General features: G+C 33.0%; 2 protein-coding genes across 2 annotated transcripts in view; one reads left to right on the forward strand and one right to left on the reverse strand.

Annotated features, from left to right (window-relative positions):
• LOC136849951 (TBC1 domain family member 31) overlaps window positions 1-25,000 on the forward strand; it is a 203,547-nt gene that overhangs the window by 81,265 nt on the left and 97,282 nt on the right. The window contains exon 2 of the mRNA XM_067123475.1: window positions 4,608-4,755. The gene's annotated coding sequence lies outside the window, so the exon portion shown is untranslated. The remainder of the gene's footprint in view (window positions 1-4,607; window positions 4,756-25,000) is intronic.
• LOC136849453 (uncharacterized) overlaps window positions 12,439-25,000 on the reverse strand; it is a 31,189-nt gene continuing 18,627 nt past the window's right edge. The window contains exon 3 of the mRNA XM_067122803.1: window positions 12,439-12,746. Within this exon, the coding sequence (XP_066978904.1) occupies window positions 12,439-12,746 (308 nt within the window). The remainder of the gene's footprint in view (window positions 12,747-25,000) is intronic.

Here is a 25,000-nt window from a genome sequence, read left to right on the forward strand (position 1 = left end):
TATCATTGGTGGTTCTCAGTAAGTCTTCAGGAATGGGGTTGCTTGCCCCATGCACTTACTCTTGAACCAAGCAGAGGCAGGGACTCATTTATGCTTGGGTACGTTTGTTGTGCATTATTTATACATATACAGTATATATACATATATATATGTGTGTGTGTGTATAATGTATGTATATATATATATATATTATTATTATTATTATTATTATTATTATTATTATTATTATTATTATTATTATTATTATTATTATTATTATTACTAAATACAATGGAAAAAAATGTCTCCATTAACAGATTTAATGACAACAAAAACCAAGTCTCTCTAATAACCATTTTTTCTTGTGAGCTGCTCGAACACTTAGGAATCATATCAAGGTCCAATATACAAACATATCAAGGTCCTTTATATACAAAATAAATTGCAACCTAAGCACGCTCTGCAAAAGTATATCTTAAAAGCGGAAAGTTTTCATCCTTGGGAACGCACAGATCAAAAGAGAAGAAATAAAATAAGCATTGATAGCAGAGGGGACTATTTCCAATAGCAGCTCGTTCATCTCTGTCACAAGAACTCGACAGAACTCCGATATATCAGAAGATAGCAATTTACGAGATCCCCTGATTTCATATTTTAAGAGTAAATGGCCTTGAAGCGTGTGCAGGCGGAACGAGACCGAGAAAAGATGTATTCATATTCGGGTTTTTTTTTATATACTTACAGCTCACTCGTTTTTGTTATATTTACATGAAATCGTTGGTTATTGTTGCAGTGGTTTAAAAATGCATGAAGATATTGATCCAGCTATGCAACCGAACACTGGTAGTTGTACGACACGGTAGAAAGGTGTAAAAAGCATATTCTTTTCATACAGAAACCATTTAAAGATTTCCGATAAGGATACTCTTTCATGGGAGTGAGGGATAGGGAATTAGAAAGCTTAAACAGAAAAATGAGGTGCCTGTACTCTTATATATATATATATATATATATATATATATATATATATATATATATATATATATATATATATATATATATATATATATATATATATATATATATATATATATATACATATATATATATATTTATATATGTATATGTATATATATGTGTGCGTGTATGTATATATATTGTATACATATATATACGTAAAGACAAAATCCACGAAGGAAAAAAGAAACACTGGAGTGCTTTCGATTATCGTCCTTTACTTAGCAGACGATATATAGTATATACGTGCATATATATATATATATATATATATATATATATATATATATATATATATATATATATATATATATATATATATATATATATATATATATATATATATATATATACATATACATATATATATATATATATTTATATATATATATATATATATATATATATATATATATATATATATATATATATATATATATATATTTATATATATACATATATATACATATATATATATATGTATATATATATATATATATATATATATATATATATATATATATATATATATTTATATGTATGTGTGTGCATGCGCGCGTTTCCACATACGCACCAAACTTACCTCTTCTCCAGGCATCAAATTCTCAGAACGAATACAGTCGTATTTCACCAGCTCAAAGCAATTCTGTCACAGATCCACCGTCACCCTTTCCCACCTCATTAAAAACGCGTCCCGCACGAATCAACAACAACAACCATGCCTATCGGTTTCAACAGTAACCCTTTCTTCAATGAATGCGTAGCCACTTTGCTGCCTGAGGGGTTTATTTGCATAACGCCTGAACAATCCTCTTGCCGAATGCTACGCAATGCTACAGTTTATCTCGTGACGGAGGGCAGATTGCTGATATATTCGTAACGCGAGAACAAGGGACGACTTTTCTCTGTAAGGAAATTTAATGACATTTGGAATAATTTATATATATATATATATATATATATATATATATATATATGTGTGTGTGTATGTGTGTGTTTATATGTGCATATACATATATATGAATATATATATATGTATATTTATTTACTATACATATATTTACATATATTTACATATATACATATATATTATGTGTGTGTGTGTGTGTATGAATGTGTGTATAATCTCAATGGAAGAGAAATAAATCAAATTCGTAAAATAAATGAGACAACTATTGTGTATAGTGCCGTCACTTTATTGTAACTTAAGAATAATAGCAGTCGATTTGTTTTTCTTACGTGCTATATCCGAGGTAATAGGAGCCATTTGTATCATATAAAAATGGCCATTTGTATCGGGAGTAAATCACAGAGAGTACAGAGAGAGAGAGAGAGAGAGAGAGAGAGAGAGAGAGAGAGAGAGAGAGAGAGAGAGAGAGAGAAGAGGCTACAATATTTTAACTTTTCTTCTTATTACTGTTGTTACTGTTAATATTAACATTGGAAATCAATACACTATTATATTTGAATATAAATCTGTCCTTCTTCTTCTTCTTCTTCTTCTTCTTCTTATTCTTATTATTATTATTATTATTATTATTATTATTATCATTATTATCTCTGCCTACTCGAATAGCGTACTTTCAAAATTAGCATATAAAGATTAACATAACAGAAATCAGTTAATATGTATATGAAATGAATAAAGATAAAATTTGTCACAATCAAATAAAACTAATAGGATAAACAGATACTAAAAATATTGAGAAGTAATACATTTCTTAACGGAAAAACAAGGTATTTCGAGATTTTAATATTTTTTTATAATTTTCACTCAAACCTCATAAAACTGGTATAGAGTAAGGAGTCAAAGATTTCCACACACAAAAAAATATATAAACAAACAAGAAATGAACTGATAAAGAAAAAGCGAGATCTGTCCATATGTAGGCAATTTGATCCCATATCGTCCCAGCAGAATTAGGATGATTCATCTCCAGGCATACGCTAATAGTAATTATCTTTTGATGAATATTTACCGAAAATCATCATTAATTTTCTCATCATCATCATCCTGGGTTTTATCTTCCACAAATCTCCACTCATCTCCAGCCTCCCCTCTCATAGTTCTCATCCAGTTCTTCTGGTGCAAACTTTCCCTCCCCTCTCTCTCTCTCTCTCTCTCTCTCTCTCTCTCTCTCTCTCTCTCTCTCTCTCTCTCTTTCCAGATCTTTATTCGTCTCAATGGATTTATTTTAGGGACTAATAGAAACATGTATAAAGTTTATAAGAATGTTAGAATTGCCTTTTCTACACTAGTCAGCATAATATACATACAAGTACATTTTATATATATATATATATATATATATGTAAATATGTATGTATGTATGTATGTATGTATGTATATATATATATATGTATACATATATATGTATGTATTTATATATATACATATATATATATATATGTTGTGTGTGTGCGTGCGTGCATGTGTGTGTGTATCTATAAAAACATGTCTTACACTTTTTCCAACTCTAACTTGACACTTCTGAAAAAAAAAAAAAAAAGAGTAATCACATCCGTTATAACAAAAACAATAACATTTGACTTTTCACTTCCGTCTGATAGCATTTCACGTCCACCCGAGCGAATGCTGGTAAAAAAAAAAATGAAGAAAAAAGAGACTTCATTCCTAAAGTGCTATCATTTCAGCCCTGTGATATTCCACGCTCACTGAACAGGGCAAAACAGTTATGAAAATGGTTGTCACTTTCCATCCGGGTGAGTGTAACAGCCGGAATTTCCTGTTCTCGAAATGAAACCCATTTTGCGAGACTCCGTGAGAGTAAGAAAATGAGCTGACGAAAATTAGTTGATTGCATGACCCGGACGCCTGCCCTGAAATTTAGGGCAAAATATGAGATAGGACTCTGAGAGAGAGAGAGAGAGAGAGAGAGAGCGTTCGCGTAATCTTTCATCTATGTCATATTCATTCGGCCAAAATGTGAAACTGAATGAGAGACAGACAGACAGACAGACAGACAGTCTATGTCTGAGAGAGAGAGAGAGAGAGAGAGAGAGAGAGAGAGAGAGAGAGAGAGAGAGAGAGAGACTGAAGGTGTTCACGTAATCTCATTTAGGTTAAATTCATCCTGCTAAATCAAAACTTAGATGAGAGTGTTTCCAAGTCAATATAAGAAACTTCAAATACAGAAATAACGAGTTTATCGGCACATTTTAAGAGGGAATAAAACAAATCAGTCCATTATTCGTTAAGCATTATGGCTTATAAATGCACAAGTTACTTAGAGGAATAACTCCCAAACTCAATTCTTGGGGACTTGTCGCTCAAAAGCCAGAGGAAGACAGCGACTCCTGTCAGTATTAGTGATTAATGACGGTAATCTCGTTATTGCCCATTTACCGAAAGCAGTAATAAAAGATTAAATTTTCCCCCCTCTTTTCGTGATGAAATGACGTCAGTGGAGACATGATTATTTTATCCATTTTAGCTCCCCACTTCGGGAGATTAAATTGCTTTTAGGTTTCATTTATCAATATACATTCTGGTGGAAATTCACTCACTCGCTCAGTCTATTGACACTTCGGTATTATATTGAAGACACTGCTGCTCACAGCAGATTCCTAAGGCATGTCGTATGTTTCAGTAATAATCGTGGAGCTTATGAGCCAATGGCATCAGGCGTTCCCCGGTGGACACCCGTCCAAGTACTAACCACACCCGGTGTTGCTTAATATCTTTGCGGATAGAATTTGGTGGACTGGATCCTCTGCGGCTCACAACAAAGTCATAAGGTATGTTAGATTTTTTCGTAATGGTCACGGCAGCCTTTGTGCCAACAGCGTCTGATATATGTTGATGGTCACCCATCCAAGTAAAGACCACCTACACAGCGTTGCCAGGCTCTGATATGGCGGCTCTGGAAATTCCAAATATACCTGGGTAGTTCTTTACTGATCACCATGATGTTAAATTACGAGAATTGTCTTCTGGCCCACATCAGAAAAACTGATGAAAAATTTAAGGCATTGTATTCATAACCTTTAAAAAATGGCATTTAGTTTTGATCAAGATAATAGGTCAAGCTGATGTCAGGTATGCCTTCATTCCACACCGTACCAACGGGACTATTCACTCTCCCTTCAACCGATCAACCAAGAAGTCTGCTCACCCTAACTCCCCTGAGAACCAACCCCGTGAATGAATACGATTCAAGTTGGGTGAAGCTGAAATAATTGCGTTCATTGGGAAATTGTATAACACTATGAGTTACGTAAATTATCAGGATAGGATAAGTTTACACTCCATTTCTATATTAGTTATAAAATGCATTTTATAGTAAGTAGCGAGACAAGTGAATTTTTTATCATCTTAAGGGAAATTAATTCGTATCACGAGGTAAGGAAAACTGACTTGTAGACATTCGTCATTCTCTGGTTTAAGAGCAAGTGAAAATACATCACTGGAATTTTTCTTTTTTTGAATGGTAAAACAAATGTTAAAGACAGCGGTTGATGTTTAAACGCACCCTTGTTTGTACTGAACAGTTCTGAGAAACCAAATAACGAGGGAATAAAGAATAGGTAATAAAGCAACCGCAATTATTTTGTAGCTTATTGCGGCACAATGAATCATCAGTAAGTTAGCAAATGAAGAGTTTACCACAAGTAAAGAAATAATATGACGTATTTCATTTTGTTTTTTTCAACATGTTCACGGTATCATCTGTTCGATAACATAAAATCATCTTGATTACTATTTTCTTATTTTATTTTGTCATGGAAAAACCTAATTATACAATGCATAGGCTTCTGTTCTCATGGCAATGCAAAGTATAATCTGAGTTGTTTCTATTTCAGGACAAAGAAAAATAAAGAAACAGATTTCAAGATGATTTAATCTGATCAGACAGAATTCGATTATCATTACCAGTCCAGTAAAAGCCCAGATCACTACAACGCGAGGCTTTGCATAAAACCTGAAAAAGAGTATGCGAACGCTCTAAGAAAATTAGAATAAAGAATTTGTTGATGTTGCAAGAATAGGGACCATCTTTTCTTCTCGGAAAGAAATGATTGCATTTTGTCTACACGCAATTGTCTATTCCGTTCTCTGAGTATCTTTGAAGGTCAAGGTAATGATAAACAAGTTTTGGAAAGAAAAAGCAGAAATAACCTAAAATTATCAAATTGATTTTCGACTGCACCGAGCACAGGTCAATTTGCTGAAAAGTTATACAAGTATTTGGAGGAAAAATTTCTGTATGCACGACAGTGATGATGTTATGTATACCTTCATATATAATGTATGTCTCTCTCTCTCTCTCTCTCTCTCTCTCTCTCTCTCTCTCTCTCTCTCTCTCTCTCTCTCTCTCTCTCTCTCATTGAAAGTTTAATGAATGACCGCTCCTTCTTTTGCTACCTGGTTCCCGAAACGATCCGCCCTCTCACTCGAGTCTAATTAAATCAATCTTGGTATCAAGAAAAGTCTCTGGTTCGTGAGAGAAATTTGGTGTTTTTAATTTAACTGATTATCTTGTCTTGATAATATATTCTATACTTATGTGTACTGATACATACATACCTGTGGAAATGTGCTTGATGTTTATCCATGAAGGCATACTCATTTTGCATATACATTATATATATATATATATATATATATATATATATATATATATATATATATATGTGTGTGTGTGTGTGTGTGTGTATGTGTATGTATATATATATATATATATATATATATATATATATATATATATATATATATATATATATATATATATATATATATATATATATATATATATATATGTATGTATGTATATATATATATATATATATATATATATATATTCCATTGCGCATGCGCATTTCCTTAGTTCTCAAGTTTCATAACTGGCAAATAATCATCTTCGAATTCTGAGTGCTAATAGTAATTGAAAACTAATTTATACAGTCTTTGTTCCAATAATTTCATTGATATATTATCATGGTTCACTGTCTGTTTCCTTCGTGCCTGGGTTTTCTGAGGTCACTAGGTAGGCTGTCTCTTGTGCCTATCTATTAAAATTTCTTTAGTGTTTGTAACCCGTAAGTTTAAAAGATATTCGCCGTAATTACTCTAGCCTAGGTTTCACATAGATTCGTCCAATGTCTTCACAAGTGTGACCTATAAATAAACTTTTATATTTTCTTTGGATGGTAAGTGTCATTTAATTTTTTTTCGTCATACGTTATGTATAAATTGCGCGTTATGTATCGTACACATGCATACACAGACAAGTGTAAGAACGTAGCCTCCTTCCAATTCCCGTAGCGAAGAGAATGAGTCAAGAAGCTTTGCACAAAATAGCGTAGTTCCTTCACGCTGGGCCCCCTCTTGTAGTTCAGCAATAGGGCCGACACCACAGAATAATGCGAAGGCATTGCTGTGGCATTAATTTCCCAAACTCTCTCTCTCTCTCTCTCTCTCTCTCTCTCTCTCTCTCTCTCTCTCTCTCTCTCTCTCTCTCTCTCTCTTCTGCTTTATTATCAGTTTATTCATTACTTTCTCTTTTATTTTGTTTGTTTACTTGACTCTCTCTCTCTCTCTCTCTCTCTCTCTCTCTCTCTCTCTCTCTCTCTCTCTCTCTCTCTCTCTCTCTCTCTGCTTTATTATCTCTTATTTTGTTTGTTCCTTACTTTCTCTCTTATTTTGTTTGTTTACTTGACTGACTTTCTCTCTCTCTCTCTCTCTCTATTATCAGTTTCTCTTACTCTCTCTTGTTTTTTGTTTGTTTACTTGACTCTTCTCTCTCTCTCTCTCTCTCTCTCTCTCTTATTTTGTTTGTTTAAATGACTCTCTCTCTCTCTCTCTCTCTCTCTCTCTCTCTTCTCTCTCTCTCTCTCTCTCTCTCTAAATGGTGTTTGCCAAATCTCTTTTCTCTCTTGAGAATTTGTTTGTTTTGCCCTGAATGGTGGGCCGTTGCCACTTGGGTATTGTGTTTGAAGAGGTCTATGAATAGTTGTATTGGGTATTGTGAGTGAGAAGGGGTCTGTGAGAGGAATGGCGTTCTATAAAGATATGAGTAAGAATATTTCATTCAAATATATGTTTCATAATAATCTAATATATATATATATATATATATATATATATATATATATATATATATATATATATATATATATACATATATATTTCCATGTTACCTAATACCCTAGTGGTTAGGACTGCTCTCTCTCTCTCTGACTGATTTAGGCACATGCTCTTAGATCTCATGGTACCTCATTGACTTGGGCTCTCATCCCAGATTGTTTTCTAGGAACTGAAGGCTAATGGAAAAAGATTTTTTGGCAGAAGCTGCAAAGTCATTCAGTATGCATCATGACTAAAATGTTGTAAAATTAATATTAATCAGATAAATATACAAACTTTTAGGGTTTTTTTTTTATTTTGTTTGTTTAAAAAGAATTAAACGAAACACAAGCACTTCACCGACATCTCTAACTCAGAACTTGTAGAGCTCTTGAAATCAACTGATCTCAAGAACAAGCACTTGGAACTCTCTTATTCTCTCAAACTCTCCTCATTGCTAGGTGAAAATCTCTTTGATTTTGGATACAGATGGTTTAATCATACTTTGGCAGTTTGAAGATCAGGCCCTAATTAGCTGTGTTTGAGTAATTGTAATGTTTGTCTGAAATCGACCTAAATCAGAGTTAATATTATCTTAGAATTGCTGTCTTCATTTGCTTTCATCTCCGTACAGAGGTTGTGAAGCATGATTACCTGAGTTTTTCCCACGATATATAGTATCTGATTCAGTTTCTTGTCAATTGTATTGATCACACAATAAATTCGCATCGATCAATATCCGAGCATTGACACTTCTGTCATTTGGTTCTGAAACTAGCTTAGAAAAATCTATAAACATTACGATGCTTTTCGTTTTGTCCATCTCACAGTGTACCTAAAGAATTATCAAGGCTTGGATTGAAAGATTAATTGTCTTTAAACCAATAACGTTTGTACTGTAGAACCAAACACCTAAAATACCCAGAAATCATTTCAAGTTTTAAAATCAGAATGAAATTTGTATTGCTGACCACGATATAACTCCCATTGACTATTCATCCACAGCTGAGTTTTTACTCCCATGACAAAGGGGTCTGAAACCTGATACATTTGAATTATTAATAACTCAGTGCTCAGGAAATGGTGTTTGAATATTTATAAAGATTTGAGTAAGAAGGATTTCATTTTGTAAAATAGGATTTAGTTTCGCCTAATAATCTAAATATTTTTTCAGAAACTTTTCTTTATTGGCGCATATAAAATGAAAATAATCAAATACTGAAAGATCCAGCAACTTAGAGAACTATATATTCTCTCTCTCTCTCTCTCTCTCTCTCTCTCTCTCCCTCTCTCTCTCTCTCTCTCTCTCTCTCTCTCTCTCTCTCTCTCTCTCTCTCTCTCTCTCTCTCTCCATCTGTGCGTGAAGGAGTGAAAGCTAAATGCAACGGCGCTGTCTTCATTTGCTTTCATCTCCTGAGGACCAGCCTGGTTCCCACTTGAGTCTAATTAAACTGATTCGACCATGGAGTCACATGTTAAATCACTAAGAATTTCTTGAGAATTTGTTTAAATACGGCCCTGGTCGTCTAGTTGTACTGGGGTATTGTGAGAGAAGGGGTCTGTGAGAGGAATGGCGATTCCTAAGAATATTTCATTCAAATATATGTTTCAGGCTATATATATATATATATATATATAATTATATATATATATATATACTTATATTTCACCTAATACCCTAGTGTACCTCATTGACTTGATTTAGGCACATTCTCTTAGATCTATGTACCTGGTGAGGTGACTGGTGAGGTGACGAATAAAGAAAGGGAAGAATAGGGGACGGGTCTAACAGTTTCATCCCAGATTGTTTTCTAGGAACTGGAAGGCTAATGGAAAAAGATTTTTTGGCAGAAGCAATGCAAAGTATTCATTCAGTATGCATCATGACTAAAATGTTGTAAAATACATAATATTAATCAGATAAATAGAGAGGTAGCTTAAACTTTTTAGGGTTTTTTTTTCTTGCATTCATCATTACAAATGAAAGCAAGTTGTGTATTGAAAAATAAAAAAGAATTAAACGAAACACAAGCACTTCACCGACATCTATAACAGGCAGAACTTGTAGAGCTCTTGAAATCAACTGATCTGCAAGAACAAGCACTTGGAACCACCTCCATTATTCTTCAAACTCGGCGAGTCCTCATTGCTAGGTGAAAATCTCTTTGATTTTGGATACAGATGGTTTAATCATACTTTGGCAGTTTGAAGATCAGGCCCTTAATTAGCTGTGTTTGAGTAATTGTAATGTTTGTCTGAAATCGACCTTACATCAGAGTTAATATTATCTTAGAATTGGGGCTTTTTCTTTAATGCGTCTCCTTTTTCTAAGAGTCACAATACGTACAGGGTTGTGAAGCATGATTACCAGAGTTTTTCTCCACGATATATAGTATCTGATTCAGTTTCTTTTCACAGATAAATAATGATTGTATGATAAATGATCACACAATAAATATCGCCATCGATCCCTCAATATCCGAGCATTGACACTTCTGTCATTTGGTTCTTGGAAACTAGCTTAGAAAATCTATAAACATTACGATGCTTTTCTGATTTTTGTCCATCTCGTCAGTGTACCTAAAGGCCTTGTGAAGATACACCTTTTAAGGCTTGGATTGGTTTGAAAGATTAATACTGTCTATTAAACCAATAACCTATTGTACTGTAGAACCAAACACCTAAAATACCCGGAAATCATTTCAAGTTTTAAAATCAGGCGAATGAAATTCATCATTGCAAAGTGACCACGATATAACTCCCATTGACTATTCATCCACAGCTGGGCGTTTTTACTCCCATGACAAAGGTAATGGCTGTGAAACCTGATACATTTGCATTATTAATAACTCAGTGCTCACGGACAATGGTGTTTGAATATTTCCAAGGAAAGATTTCAAGGAATAACACACAGGATTTCATTTTGTAAAATAGGATTTAGTATCGCCTCCGCCTACCTTATCGGAAGTGGAATATTTTTTTAGAAACTTCTTTACTGGCGCACTTTAAAATGACAATAATCAAATACTGAAAGATCCAGCAACTTAGAGAACTCTCAGTACTTCGGTTTCTTTCTCTCTCTCTCTCTCTCTCTCTCTCTCTCTCTCTCTCTCTCTCTCTCTCTCTCTCTCTCTCTCTCAACAAAAAACTATTCGATTCTTGAACCAGAAGTGAAGGGACACATTAACGCTTTCCCTAAAATCCGGTGTGCTTCTTCTAACATGAGGAGCAAATTATGCACCCAGTCGCTAGTCGGCTGTTGCGGGTTGTATCTAAAATGGAGATAGAGAGAAAGATAAAAAAAATTGCTAGACGTCAGTGTACATTGCTCCGTCAAAAAGAATTAAATGTATGCCATCTCTCTCTCTCTCTCTCTCTCTCTCTCTCTCTCTCTCTCTCTCTCTCTCTCTCTCTCTCTCTCTCTCTCTCGTTTACTTCATTGATAACCCCTGAAATTATAGTATTATCATTGGAAATCTATAAACGGTTTTCACCTGAACAGCACTTTTATTTTTTTATTTTTATTTCCAAGAACCAAATTGTAGACGTTTCAATGCTCGGACACGGAGGGATGAATCGCGTTATTTATATTCATCATCTATCGTACAATCAATATCCACCTGTGTATAAATAAGAAGCTAAACCAGATATTATATAAAACCCACATGAGGTGGAAGGGTGTTGTACCATTCCCCATTGTATTTGCACTTGCCGTTGAATGAGGCAACTTTTGTATCAATATTCAATTTCCTCATCACGCGCTGTAGAGTGCGATATCTTCTTCGGAAATGCAGAAATATACATCATATCATGTGTATAAAATATAGTAGAACTAATACATGCCTCATACTACTTTGTATTGAAAGTTTTTAATAACTATTTCAAACAAAATTTGACAGAACTTTTTTCGGATTTTTACATACGTATATGTATAACTGAATCACGAAAATATGGAACGTGATGACTATATATATAAATAAAGCCTGCTAAGTAAAGGACGACAGTCGAAAGGCCTCGCAGCACTCCATTGTTCTCTTTCCTTCGTGGATTTTGTCTTTATTTACTTACGTATATATATATATATATATATATATATATATATACTGTATGTGTGTGTGTTTATGTGTATGTTTGCGTGTATCACACTTTTGATTACCTGACGAAGGACGGTAAAAGAAAACAGCAAAAAAAAAAGAAAATAAACAAAAGAAAAAGCAATAAGCGAAAATAACGTCAACCCTTTTTACTCCCTTTATTCTCCAATCTTTCGGTTGTTGACAAGACAATGCTCGTTTCTCGAGAAGAAAAACGGATATTGATTTGGAAATGAATGGGACCCTCCGACCTGAACTTCATTATGGAAGTCGGAGGTTGATTTTGCGGGCCATTGACCTCTTCTTCTTCTTCTTCTTCTTCTTCTTCTTCTTCTTCTTCTTCTTCTTAGTAGGAAAGACTGAAATGGGAAAACATTGTCCTTCTTCTTCTTCTTCTTCTTCTTCTTTCTTCTTCTTCTTCTTCTTTCTTCTTCTTCTTCTTCTTCTTCTTAGTAGGAAAGACTGAAATGGGAAAACATTGTCCTTCTTCTTCTTCTTCTTCTTCTTCTTCTTCTTCTTCTTCTTCTTCTTCTTCTTCTTCTTCTTCTTCTTCTTCTTCTTACGAAAGACTGAAATGGGAAAATGCTTCCGCGTTGCTAAACCATATACTGACTTATTTTCTTATTCATGTTCTTCGCCTTCCTTTGAATACTCAAGTAAATCTAAATCAGATACTGAATTCCTTCTATATTCTTCTGTCTTCGTTTCTGGAATACTCGAGTGAATATTAGCACGCCAAAAAACAAGAAAAATTGATTTCATAATTTCATTGCAAACTTGGAAAAATCTGCAGAGGCTTTAGCATTAAACAGAAATATTTAGGCATGATCACGTTTCTAGTTTCTAAGAAAACATGAACGAAAGAAAGCTCCCTTCCTCCTTTGAAGATTGTGGATGAAGAAATTACAGCGGAGCTAATAATGAAATAATAGTATTGATATTAGTAACGTTGTAGATTACCTGTTCATTGAAATCAAAGTTGTAATCATTTAGCAAATATTTTGTTCACATAAAAAGCGTAAGCTCTACGCAAACGAGCATCAAGGAAAAGGCTATTATATAATCACTCGCAGCAAACGGCTCGCTCTATCAGCAAACAGTGCGGATCAAACGCTGCATTTTCATCGCTACGATGCATTGATACGATTATGTTAGCGTAATTACTACGGTTCTGCTCCCAGTGTCTTGGTGTAATTACACCCTCGGCTGCGCAATTAAGGAGTATTATTGTACTGGCTGAGTGGAGAGCCGTCTGAATCCCATATTTGCATTACAGTCTCATTAGGGTCGTTTCACTAAGGCTCAATATGGAGGGACGTTTTATCCACTAATGTGAAACGGGTCGTTTTGTAGGGTAAATCTCACCGCAGATTTGTTTATCGGCAAGTAAGACCGAGTTTGTGTATATCAGGGCAGGATATTGTTTCGAAATAATCCATACTTCCATACCCTGATCAATAATTGTTGCGAAAGGTAAGTCAGTGTAAACGAACAGAAAGGACTGTGTATTATTTTGCGAAGAATTCTTACCGCAAATTGAAAAATCTTTCTGTTTTTTCAATTCCGTAGTTTCCCAACGCAATGAAGTTTCTTTTTTATGAAATGTATTTCAGTCTGTGAAATATCCGAATAACTATTTATCCCCTGGTTGTCTAACATATATTGGTTCTATCATTTTTCACAATTTTTTTTTTATCTGAGATAACTCGAAAGTAACCAAATAGATGTTTATGGATAATAGATTTTTGGTTTTATTGAAAATATTTAGATTTCAGAAATCAGGATGGGAGGTGATTTTAAGAGCTAAATAAATATAATTATATATATATATATATATATATATATATATATATATATATATATATATATAGAGAGAGAGAGAGAGAGAGAGAGAGAGAGAGAGAGAGAGAGAGAGAGAGATAAATATATATATACATATATATATAAATATATATGTGTGTTTATATATATATATACATATATTTATGTCTGTGTAAAATATGCTCTGTCATCATTCTAAGAGCACATGCATCCACAAAATTCATATCAGGCAGAGATACAATCCTTTCGACTGGCCTTTTCAACCTCTTGGGAAAAAATCATATGAGTCTGAAGAGTCAAAATGACCTCCAAGCGAAAGAAAAATGTCGCGACGATGCTGTTTTCCGTCTTTCGATTGAGTCCCGGGATTACGTGTGTCATCTCGCCGCCGACGGAGATTGGAATATCCCCGCTGGATAACATTTCTGTCGTAACGTTTAATTCTCCGTTTTAATTGCGCTCCCGAAACGTTGCTCACGGGCAGGAATGAATACACGGTCATGATTTATTTCATCACGTTTTAAATTTTCATTTGTTTTTATTTATTTTTTTCTGGAATATGAAAAAGGCGAGTTAAGTTTGCGGAGAACTGAAAAAGTCAACTACAGAATTCATTGCTGTGACACGGATGTCGAAATTAAATTATAGATTTGACGAAATTCATTTTAGCTACGAAATCTTTATCGTCATCACGCTTGAAGTTTTGTTCTCAATTTAGCGAGAATCTTTAGGCGCCTTACTATAGATACGAGATTTTCCGTAAGAGAAAAAAAGACTATTCTTGCAAAGAACCATCTTGACGTCTAGTAGGCATAATATTAGTCAGAATAACACAACTGGGAATAGTAATATTAATTACTTTGAAATTTAGGACCCATACCACTCAGACACATTTAATAATTACTTATCAATACTTTAAGTAAAGAATGACTGATCGAGCAATAAATAAGACCGTTGTCCTGAAATGTAATGTCCTTTCTATCGAAAGATTAATTAGGTCATCATGTGCATTATTTAAGATATATATAATCGAAACGACGGCATATATCACAGTTCAAAACTTAAATCTTAAAATATGTTGTAATAGCATAAAGATAATGGTGTGTACCTACGAACTTCTACCAGAAATGCTTTATAAGCGAAGTTTTCATGAGTGCTTTTCTGACGGTATAAATCGCCAAATAGTGAGTAGCAAACTTCAGTTTGACAACAGTAATCAAAGTGTAAGTATTCTTTTGTTTACTTCCGTAATTTATTACAGGGCAGGTATGAAAATGATAATGATAACTATTATTATTATTATTATTATTATTATTATTATTATTATTATTATTATTATTATTATTATTATTATTATTATTATTATTGTGTAATAAAAAATCCACAATTATATAGTAAATATATTACCATGTAAAATATGTAAAATAAACCAAAGACTTTGGAATACTTGAACGGTGTTCCTCAAGTGTTCGAAAGTCTTTAGTTTATTTTACATGTTTTACATAGTAATATATTTACTATATAATTGTGGATTTTTTGTTACACAGATTGTCTTTCACGAAGTTGTGAAGCTATTATTATTATTATTATTATTATTATTATTATTATTATTATTATTATTATTATTATTATTATTATTATTATTATTATTATTATTATTATTGGTGAAGAAATGCACTGTGGTTTAAATGTAAATATATAAATAGAAATATATATAATATACAAACGAGATCTTTCGAGAACCTGCTTGATTCTCCTTCTCATTCTGACTAAAACATTCAAGCAGTCACGGAAGCAAAAATGTTTTGAAAAAATAAATAACAAATAAAACCTGCAGTTCACAGAAGAAAACCGGTCGTCATTTGAAGATAGCCGTAAACTACACGTTTTAATTACTATTTATTTTTTCGAAACTTTTTTTGCTTCCATGACTCCTTTAATGTTTTAGCCAGATTGAGAAGGAGAATCGAGCAGGTTCTCGAAGCTCTTGTTTGTTTATATATATATATATATATATATATATATATATATATATGTGTGTGTGTGTGTGTGTGTGTGTGTGTATATATATATATATATATATATATATATATATATATATATATATATATATATATATATATATATATATATATATATATATATAATTTCTAATATATATTTACAGTTACGCCAGTATGGATTTCTTCACCATTGCAGTGACCCATGCTATTATGAGAGTTTTATGAATTATTATTATTATTATTATTATTATTATTATTATTATTATTATTATTATTATTATTATTATTATTATTATTATTATTATTATTATTATTATTATTATGGCAGCATCAGATGAATTTATATATATATATATATATATATATATATGTATATATATATATATATATATATATATATATATATATATATATATATATATATATATATATATATATATATATATATATATATATATATATACATATATATATATAATTTTATAGATCATTTTTATAGATCACTAACAGAAATATGAACCTGCATGTGTCTGTCTGTAGATTTGTGCTTGCGTGTGTGTGTGTGTATGTGAGTGTATGAGAGAGAGAGAGAGAGAGAGGAGGGGAGAGAGAAAGAGAGAAAAAGAGAGAGAGATATAAAAGTTATAAGCTGAAATGACTCAGTCTTTCGCAATAAGTTGGGAGAGGTATTTTATTGCCGAAGGTAAACCTTTATGAAACAACTCATTTCGCTAAACAACCTGCATCACGTACGAGTGTCCTCGCAACAATTTTTCAAAAGCATTTATTAAATCAAGAGGAAGACTTTAATAAAGGCAAAGCACACACGGCAATAAAAATTACACGGGAGAGAGATTTCGTTTTATTAAAAATGGAGGCATCCGTTTACATTTGTTACAGCTAGTACTCTTTTGGATTAACTGGCCTCGTTGTGAACCATTATCTTTCTGAATAAAAACGGTGGGGCTTAAGTACTTATCTCATTTTTTTCTGTTTTAGAATATTCTGTCAACAGGTTAAAATATGCTAATTTATCTGTTGCATATACTGTATGTTCTGCGTTTGGTTGTCTCCTTAGGCCTCATTGTGACCCAGTTTCTCATGATTAATGTAAACTTCTGGACTCTGAATTTGAAGTTGTGATTAATGGCACATAAACATGACCCCAAAGATGATCCGTTTTGCTAACATCGCGACAGCAAAACAATTTTATTCCTTACTGACAGAGCATAGCTTTTTCTGGGACGCAGTATATGAAAAAATTTATTTAATTGTTCTGATTAAGAATAATGGAGTTAAAAGCAACATCGAGTATCGCCGCATATTTAAAAACATGTACAGCGCCTTTGCAAAGCGAATCGTGTTGCAGGAACATGGTACGAGATCAGCTACTCAGTAAAATCTTTGTAATCGTGATCATCCGTATACGTCACTGACTAACTCCCCATTGCTTTTCCATTTTGGATCTCCGCTAAAGATTACTATGGTTTCTTTTGGAATTAGGATAGAACATGCAACTAAAAAACTAGCATCATCTGCATACAGCACGATGTTGTTTTCAAGACCAAAAATAGTGTCGTCAGCAAAGCTTTGAAAATAAATCCATAACTTTACCTGTCTAAACACTAGACTAGAAACACCATCAAAAACAGCTCTAGTAACTCACTAGTCGCTCAAGAAACTACGAGAGTAGAATCATCTGCACGCCGCATTATCTAAAACAACAATTCAGCCACGACCAAAGATTAAAAACACGAAAGATTCAGATACTTTATCCACTGTATCACAAAACTTGATCGGTCCACGTCCACTAAAATTTTCTACGAGCAGCAACAGCTCTGGTTTAGGAAATGTAAGTCGAAAGGAATCTTCCGTCAGAAATTTAAACATGACAATCTTGTTTATCAAGTTCAAAGGCACCACTAAAATCCGTTCCAAAAATTCTGGACTCATGGCCATTTTCAGTGCTGTCCTGGATATAGCTGGTAAAGAGTAAAGAAATTTGGATTCTTTTTTTATGTGAAACATAATGGAAAGTAAATCACAAAGAGAGAGAGAGAGAGAGAGAAAGAGAGAGAGAGAGAGAGAGAGAGAGAGAGAGAGAGAGAGAGAGAGAGAATTATAAAAAAACGGCAAGAGCAATTAAGAGACACATGGTCGACGAGAAAGAGTCCAGATGCTGGTGATAAATGGACAGAGAATTTCTTTTTCAAAAACGAAGAAAGTGAGGAGGGATAATTTCCAGGAAAATTCATCATTGCTGATGACACACAGATTTGCCACTTTCTTTATCTTTAATATCTTTCGGTTTCTATCGATTTTCTTTCACAAAAACGTTTCCGAGGATAAAAATGACACTATTTTGATGAGACGGCATTAGTGAAGGTATTATTTTTGTTTTTTTTTTTAGATTCATACCTGTGACTACATGTAATTTGAGTGTGTGTTTAATGAGAGTCTTAGATTAAAAGTGTGTATGTGTGTGTGTAACTGTCTACGTACTATTAGGAGTACCATGAAATATGTGAAGCAGAGTTTTAAGTAAGTGTGTGCAGGCATAACAGTATATTTTTGCGCAAGTGTAAACTACTTAGAAACATATCTGCGTTTATTTACAAATACACATGCCCAACTGCATGACTGTAGTTAGCAGTATCGGTGCATTTTTATTGTATGAAAGAGATTAGCAAATGAATCACAGTTTTGCTTTTAATCTCTCTCTCTCTCTCTCTCTCTCTCTCTCTCTCTCTCTCTCTCTCTCTCTCTCTCTCTCTCTGTAAAAGCCTGCCATTTGCATATCGCCAGAAAAACGTAAACTCGTTTCTCCTCTGCTTTGATTTCACTTTCGCCCCAAAAAAAGACAAGAGAAAAAAATCTTCGGAAAGGAAAAACAAATTTACCTTTTCACGACACGAATTTTCAAAAGTGAAGCCATGGAGGACAGACAGGTCTTTTTAATCGAGTATTTATCTTTTCTGAGCCCTTCCATTAGCTTTTCTGGTCTCAATGTTTCCCATAAACTGATGGTGACCGATTCAAGTGCTGACCACAACTATTCTCGTTTTGAATTTAACCCTACTATCCTGTCTAGGATTTTTACTTGTTATTCGTCCTCTTGTTTGAAGCGTTTGCTTCAGGTTGATGATATTACTTGCTGCTATAAAAAATGAAAATTTTGGTAAAAACAGGAAGTTTTTTGGTGAAAGCAGGAAGATTTTGGTAAAAACAATATGAAAATTTTTTAAAAATACGAAGAATTTTCCAAAAATAGAACTTTTTTGGTAAAAATGGGAAGTTTTTTGGTAATAAATAGAAAATTTTTAGTATAAATAGGAAGTTTTTGGTAAATATAGGAAGTTTTTGGTAAAAGTAGGACTTTTGGTAAAAATAGGTAAATTTTGGTAAAAATTTGAATATTTTGTAAAGATAGGAATATTTTGGTAACACTAGGAACTTTTGGGTAAAAAAAAAGGAGTTTTTTTGGTAGGAAATTAGAACTATTGGAAACTAGGAACTTTTTGGTAAAAGATAAGAAGTTTTGGTGAAAATAGAAACTTTTCGATAAGAAAATAGGAACTTTTTGGTAAAAATAGGAACTTTCTTGGTAAAAAAAAAATCGGAACTTTTTGGTAAAAATAGGAACTTTTTGGTAACAATATGAACTTTTTGGCAAAACTAGAAACTTTTCGGTAAAAAATAAGAATGTTTTGATAAAAATTGGAACTTTTTGGTAAAATTAGGAAATTTTTTGTAAAAATAGTACTTTTTGGTAAAATAGGAACTTTCTTGATAAAAAAATAGGACTTTTTTGGCAAAACTAGGAACATTTTGGTAAAAATAGGAACTTTTAGGTAAAAATAGAAACTTTTTGGCCAAACTAGGAACTTTTGGTAAAAACAGGAACTTTTTGGCAAAAACAAGAACTTTGTGGTAAAACTAGGAACTTTTTGATAAAACTAAAAAGTTTTTTGTAAAAATTAGAAACTATTGGTAAAATTAGAAAGTTTTTTCTAAAAATATGATGTTTCTGGTAAAATTAGGAAGTTTTTGCTAAAAATAGGAAGTTTCTGGTAAAATTTAGAAGGTTTTTGGTAAAAAATAGGAAATTTTTGTTAAATGTAGGAAAATTTTGGTAAAAATCGGATAATTTTAGAAAGTTTTTGGTAAACATAGGTAAGTGTTTGTAAAAATAGGAAAATTTTAGTAAAACTAGGAGGTTTTTGGCAAACATTTTTTATATACTTTTACCTCCTCATGAAACTCCTATTATTTCACATTATTGTTTTATTTTCCTTTTCCATAAAGAGCAAGAGTAATATCTAAATTATATCTAAATTATAGCTATAATTAGGTCTATAAACTCAAGACGAAGACCAGAGGAGTCCCACAAGAAACCACTTGGAATTCAGCGACCGAAGGAGTCGCCACCAACATAAAGGAAAAGACAAGAGATTCCGAGGAGAACCTCGAAAGAGCCTTCCACGAGAGCAAATGAAGTCGCTCTCCATCTCCGCCTTGAAAGCCTCCGTTTATGTTGCACGGCTTTTAAAATCTCTTTCATAACGCGGCCGTTTTTCCGAGAGAGAACTTTGCAATTTTCGCCGTCGTTATCTGCCAAATATTTTGCGAAGTTCATGCGATAAACGCGGGCAAAACTGGGGTTGTGCGTGAAATACCATCGCATTTTCTTTTCCCTTCAAGTAGCGATTTAAACGGTCTTGCGCCATTTTGCAACAAGTTTCGTCGAATTTACACGTTCGCCGAGTAGGCGCTCAAATTCATACCTTCACTTCACGAAATCGTGCCTGAGAGAAATTTCGGGAAGTTCGCACTTCATGACGCAGAGAAATAAGAAGGACTATTAGCACTTCGGCGGATTTGTATTATGAGTCAGCAGTTGCACAGTGACATGAAGGCATGATTATCCTTTTGCCAGTTTTCCTATTCTCTTTTTGCTTTCTTTTTACTTCCATCAGGCTTAGGCTAATTAATGAGGATTACGATAGCCAATGCGTCGGCCTCTTCGTAACCCAAGATTTACGCGGTGCATCGTAAGCAAAGCCCCTTGTCACCAGCTGCGTTGATTTCTTACTTCTTCGTTTTATCCGTTCCATTTCACCTCTTCCCACGTAGCTGTTTAACCTCTTCAACTTTTATTTCAGCAATTTTTGCATCTAACCCAGGACCAGCCTTTATAACAAATAATTATTAGTCAAATTAAACTAGTTTACCATAAACATAACGATCATCCAGATTTAAGATAGACGGAGACATGATCCACAAATATATGATTACCCTGTAGGTTACATCAGGTAAGAAAAATGAGATCAACTTTAAAATGCAAGTGTCACCTTATACTTACCCATATGATTAAGTTTGTTATTAACGGTGATTAGACAGTATTAGCAAGAGACGTGACAAGGACTAATGACGATGGCCTTTAAATTGTAAAGTGGAAACGAAGACAGTTAAAATCATTAGATGCCCAAAAAGACTGACATCGGAAACATCTCTTTTAGAAACGGGAATTGAAGGATAATGAAAAATAGGGATTTCTCTGCTCTCCAGGGTAACTATGGAATTCAGAGGTCACTGACCTTTCTTCGTCAACTATTCTCTAGAATTTCGTATATTTATTATTCTTCAGAATTTCTTTGGCTAGCCTGCCCCACGTGTAGAAGGTTCAGCGACACTTTTCTCTGAAATTTCCTATTGTTGTCGTCTAGAATTTCTTCCTAACTTTGTGACACCGATTTTCTTTAAAACTGGCATTCTCGTTGTCTTCTAAAAATTCTCACAATGTTCGTGTGGTCAATGTAAGACTTTCTCTGGAATTTCATATCCTCCTTCTGATATAGACTTTCTAACGTTTTTCTTGTGACCAGTCGTTGAAACTTTTGAATCTCCATTGTGGAATCCTGTTTTTGCTAAAAACTGTGGAATTCTCATTGTGGAATCCTGCTTTTGTTAAAAAAAACTTTGAATCCCCCGTGTGGAATCCCATTTTTTGCTAAAACTTTGGAATCACCTTTTGGAATCCTGTTTTTGCTAAATCTTTGGAATCCCCCTTGTAGAATCTTGCGTTTGATAAAAACCTTGGAACCCACTTGTGGAACCCTTTTTTTTTCCAAAAACGATAGAATCCCCCTTGTGGAATCCTGTTTTTGCTAAAAACCTTAGAATCCCCCTTGTGGAACCCTGTTTTTGCTAAAAAAAAACCTTAGATTCCCCCTTGTGGAACCCTGTTTTTTGCTAAAAAAAAAAAAGACTTAGAATCACCCTTGTGGAATCCTGTTTTTGCTAAAAAAAAAACTTGGAATCCTCTAGTGGAATCCTGTTCTTGATAAAAAAAAAACATGAAATCCTTTTTGAACTTGATGGAATGCTGCTTTTGTTAAAAGCCTTGGAATTCTCTACATTACCTCATGAAATATCTCTCTTCCTAAAAATCTGTGACATCACGAGGCGAGGTGGGGACATGTCATTAATATCAAAGAAAAATGCAAAATCACTGTAAGACTTTTATTATTTTTTATCTTTTGTAAAGTCATTATCATTTTCCACTTTTGATCATTTTTTTAGCATATTGACTTATTTGATAATTGTTTTTTATTAACTTTTTAAAAATTTTTAAGTAAACAGGCTAGAACAGAAGACTCAGATTCCAAGATTATTAACTTTATCTTATAATTATCATTTTCTGCTTTTGTTTTTTAATATTAACTCATTTGATAAATTATCTATCCACTTTTTAAAACAGGAAAAGACTGCGGTTTTAAAGAACGTATCACTGGAAAGGAAAATATAATTTTAGGAAAGTCATCCTTCGGTAGAAACCGCGCCAGAAAAGGCACTTTTTGGGAGGACACGTTGATTCTCTTTTCAAAAGGGTTTGTTTTGGAAAAGGTTTTGCTTCTGAAAAAGGAAAAATTGCGGTAAAAGCGGTGTTTTAAATGAGGTCACTTCTTAGAAAAGTCAGTTTTGAAAGAGACGACGTTTTTGTTCTGGCAGTGTTTTATTAAAAGATTTGTTCTGAAAAAAAAAGTCAGTTTTAAAAAGTGGATAAACTATAGATAATTTATCAAATGAGTTAATATGTAAAAAAAAAATTTCAAAAGCAGAAAATGATAATTATAAGATAAACTTAATAATGCTTGGAATCTGAGTCTTCTGTTCTAGCAGTGTTTAGTTAAAAAATTTGCTCTGAAAAAAAGCAAAGTTTTAAAAAGTTAATAAACTATAGATAATTTATCAAATAAATCAATATGTTAAAAAAATTATCAAAAGTGGAAAATGATAATTGTCACTTTACAAAAGATAAACTTAATAATGCTTGGAATCTCAGCCTTTCAGAGAAATACAAACAGGACAAAATTATATACTTTTTTTTTATTTAAAACCCGTTTTTCCAACAAGCAAACCCCCAAAAATCACAAGTATTTGGCAGAATAAAATCACCACTTTACCGCTGAAAAATCAAGCAAAACCGGGAAAAATAAAATATTATGAAACATGAAATAATAGCATCATAAATTACCACATTAGCAAGAGCGAAAACAAGAACATAATGAAATAAAAACAGAATTTGCAAAGTATTCAGTAAACAATATTATTATTAATTACTACCTTACCAAGAACACAATGAAATAACAATGCTTTACAAAGTATTAAAAAGACAATAACATCACAAGCAACAAAACAAGAAAAACGAAACAAGATCATGCAAACCCAAACCAAAAATAAACAAGGGAAACAATAAGGCAATTAACGACACAGACGAAGAACAACGGCACAACAACAACACGCGCGCCAGCAAACAGTACCTTTAATAACAAAAACAACAATACAGGCGATTGTTTACAAGTCTCTCGGAGAAGGGAGAGCTCCCCAGCTTACCCTTTGAGAGAGAAATCCTTTATTGAAAACTGATATCCAGCGACTGAGAAAAACTCGAATAGCTGAAGGGGGCCGGAGGAATTGTTTTATATATTTAGACAATAAATAGTTGTCCCGTTTGGAAAACACCCCCGGGCTATGACAGCAAAGGAGGTAATCCACTGTGTCATTATTATTATTATCAAAATTGTTCTATATATCTAAACAATAAATAGTTGTTACGTTTGACTAGCTTAGAAAATACTCTTGAGATGCATTAGCAAAGGAGATAACCCACGTTATTATTATTATTATTATTATTATTATTATTATTATTATTATTATTATTATTATTATTATTATTATTATTATTATTATTATTATTATTATTATTGTTATTATTATTCTTATTATTATTGTGTACGCTCAGATCTTGGTCATTTACTCCTCGACGAACGGTTGAAGAGTTAGACGCATTGAGAGTTTACACAAAATGCTTCCTAATTTTGCCCGTGTATTTTTTTATTATCACTAAAGTGATACCATTGGAAAGGTGAAAGTTATTCTACCGTACATTAAAATTCCTTAGAAATAAGATAACCTCTACCACCATTCATAGGTCATAAAATATATTTTCTGGTTAATCAAATGTAACAAATTTTACGTAAGTAGATAGAACATTCTTTACTTACAGTGATGGTCAATATTTCAGTCAACATAAATTAATATTATATGAATTACAAGGCAGTTCACAAGAGCAACCATCATTTACAGGCTCTGGAAACAAGCACAGGCCTTGTTTTCTGTCTTCCTTGACCAGTTATCGTCACTTCCTCATACTGTATCGAAATGAAATAAAAACCCACAAATTCGTATCACCACCTATTGTATATCGTGAGTGAGCTTTGAATAGACAGCAATTTGCTGTTTCCCAAGCCGAAGCTATTGTTGGTGCATTGTTTATGTCCGAACTTTTACAACGGTAGTTTTTGCTGGGGATAACTGTCATAATGTTCCTATCATTCGCCAGTTAGTAAAGACAAATTGCTGTTTATCACAGATACAGCTGTAAAAAAAAAAAGGTGAACAGAAGTCATGCATTTTTTGTGCAGTTCAGTTCAGTA

This window comes from Macrobrachium rosenbergii, chromosome 21 (assembly GCF_040412425.1).
Source record: "Macrobrachium rosenbergii isolate ZJJX-2024 chromosome 21, ASM4041242v1, whole genome shotgun sequence".
Taxonomy (NCBI): Eukaryota; Metazoa; Arthropoda; class Malacostraca; order Decapoda; family Palaemonidae; genus Macrobrachium; species Macrobrachium rosenbergii.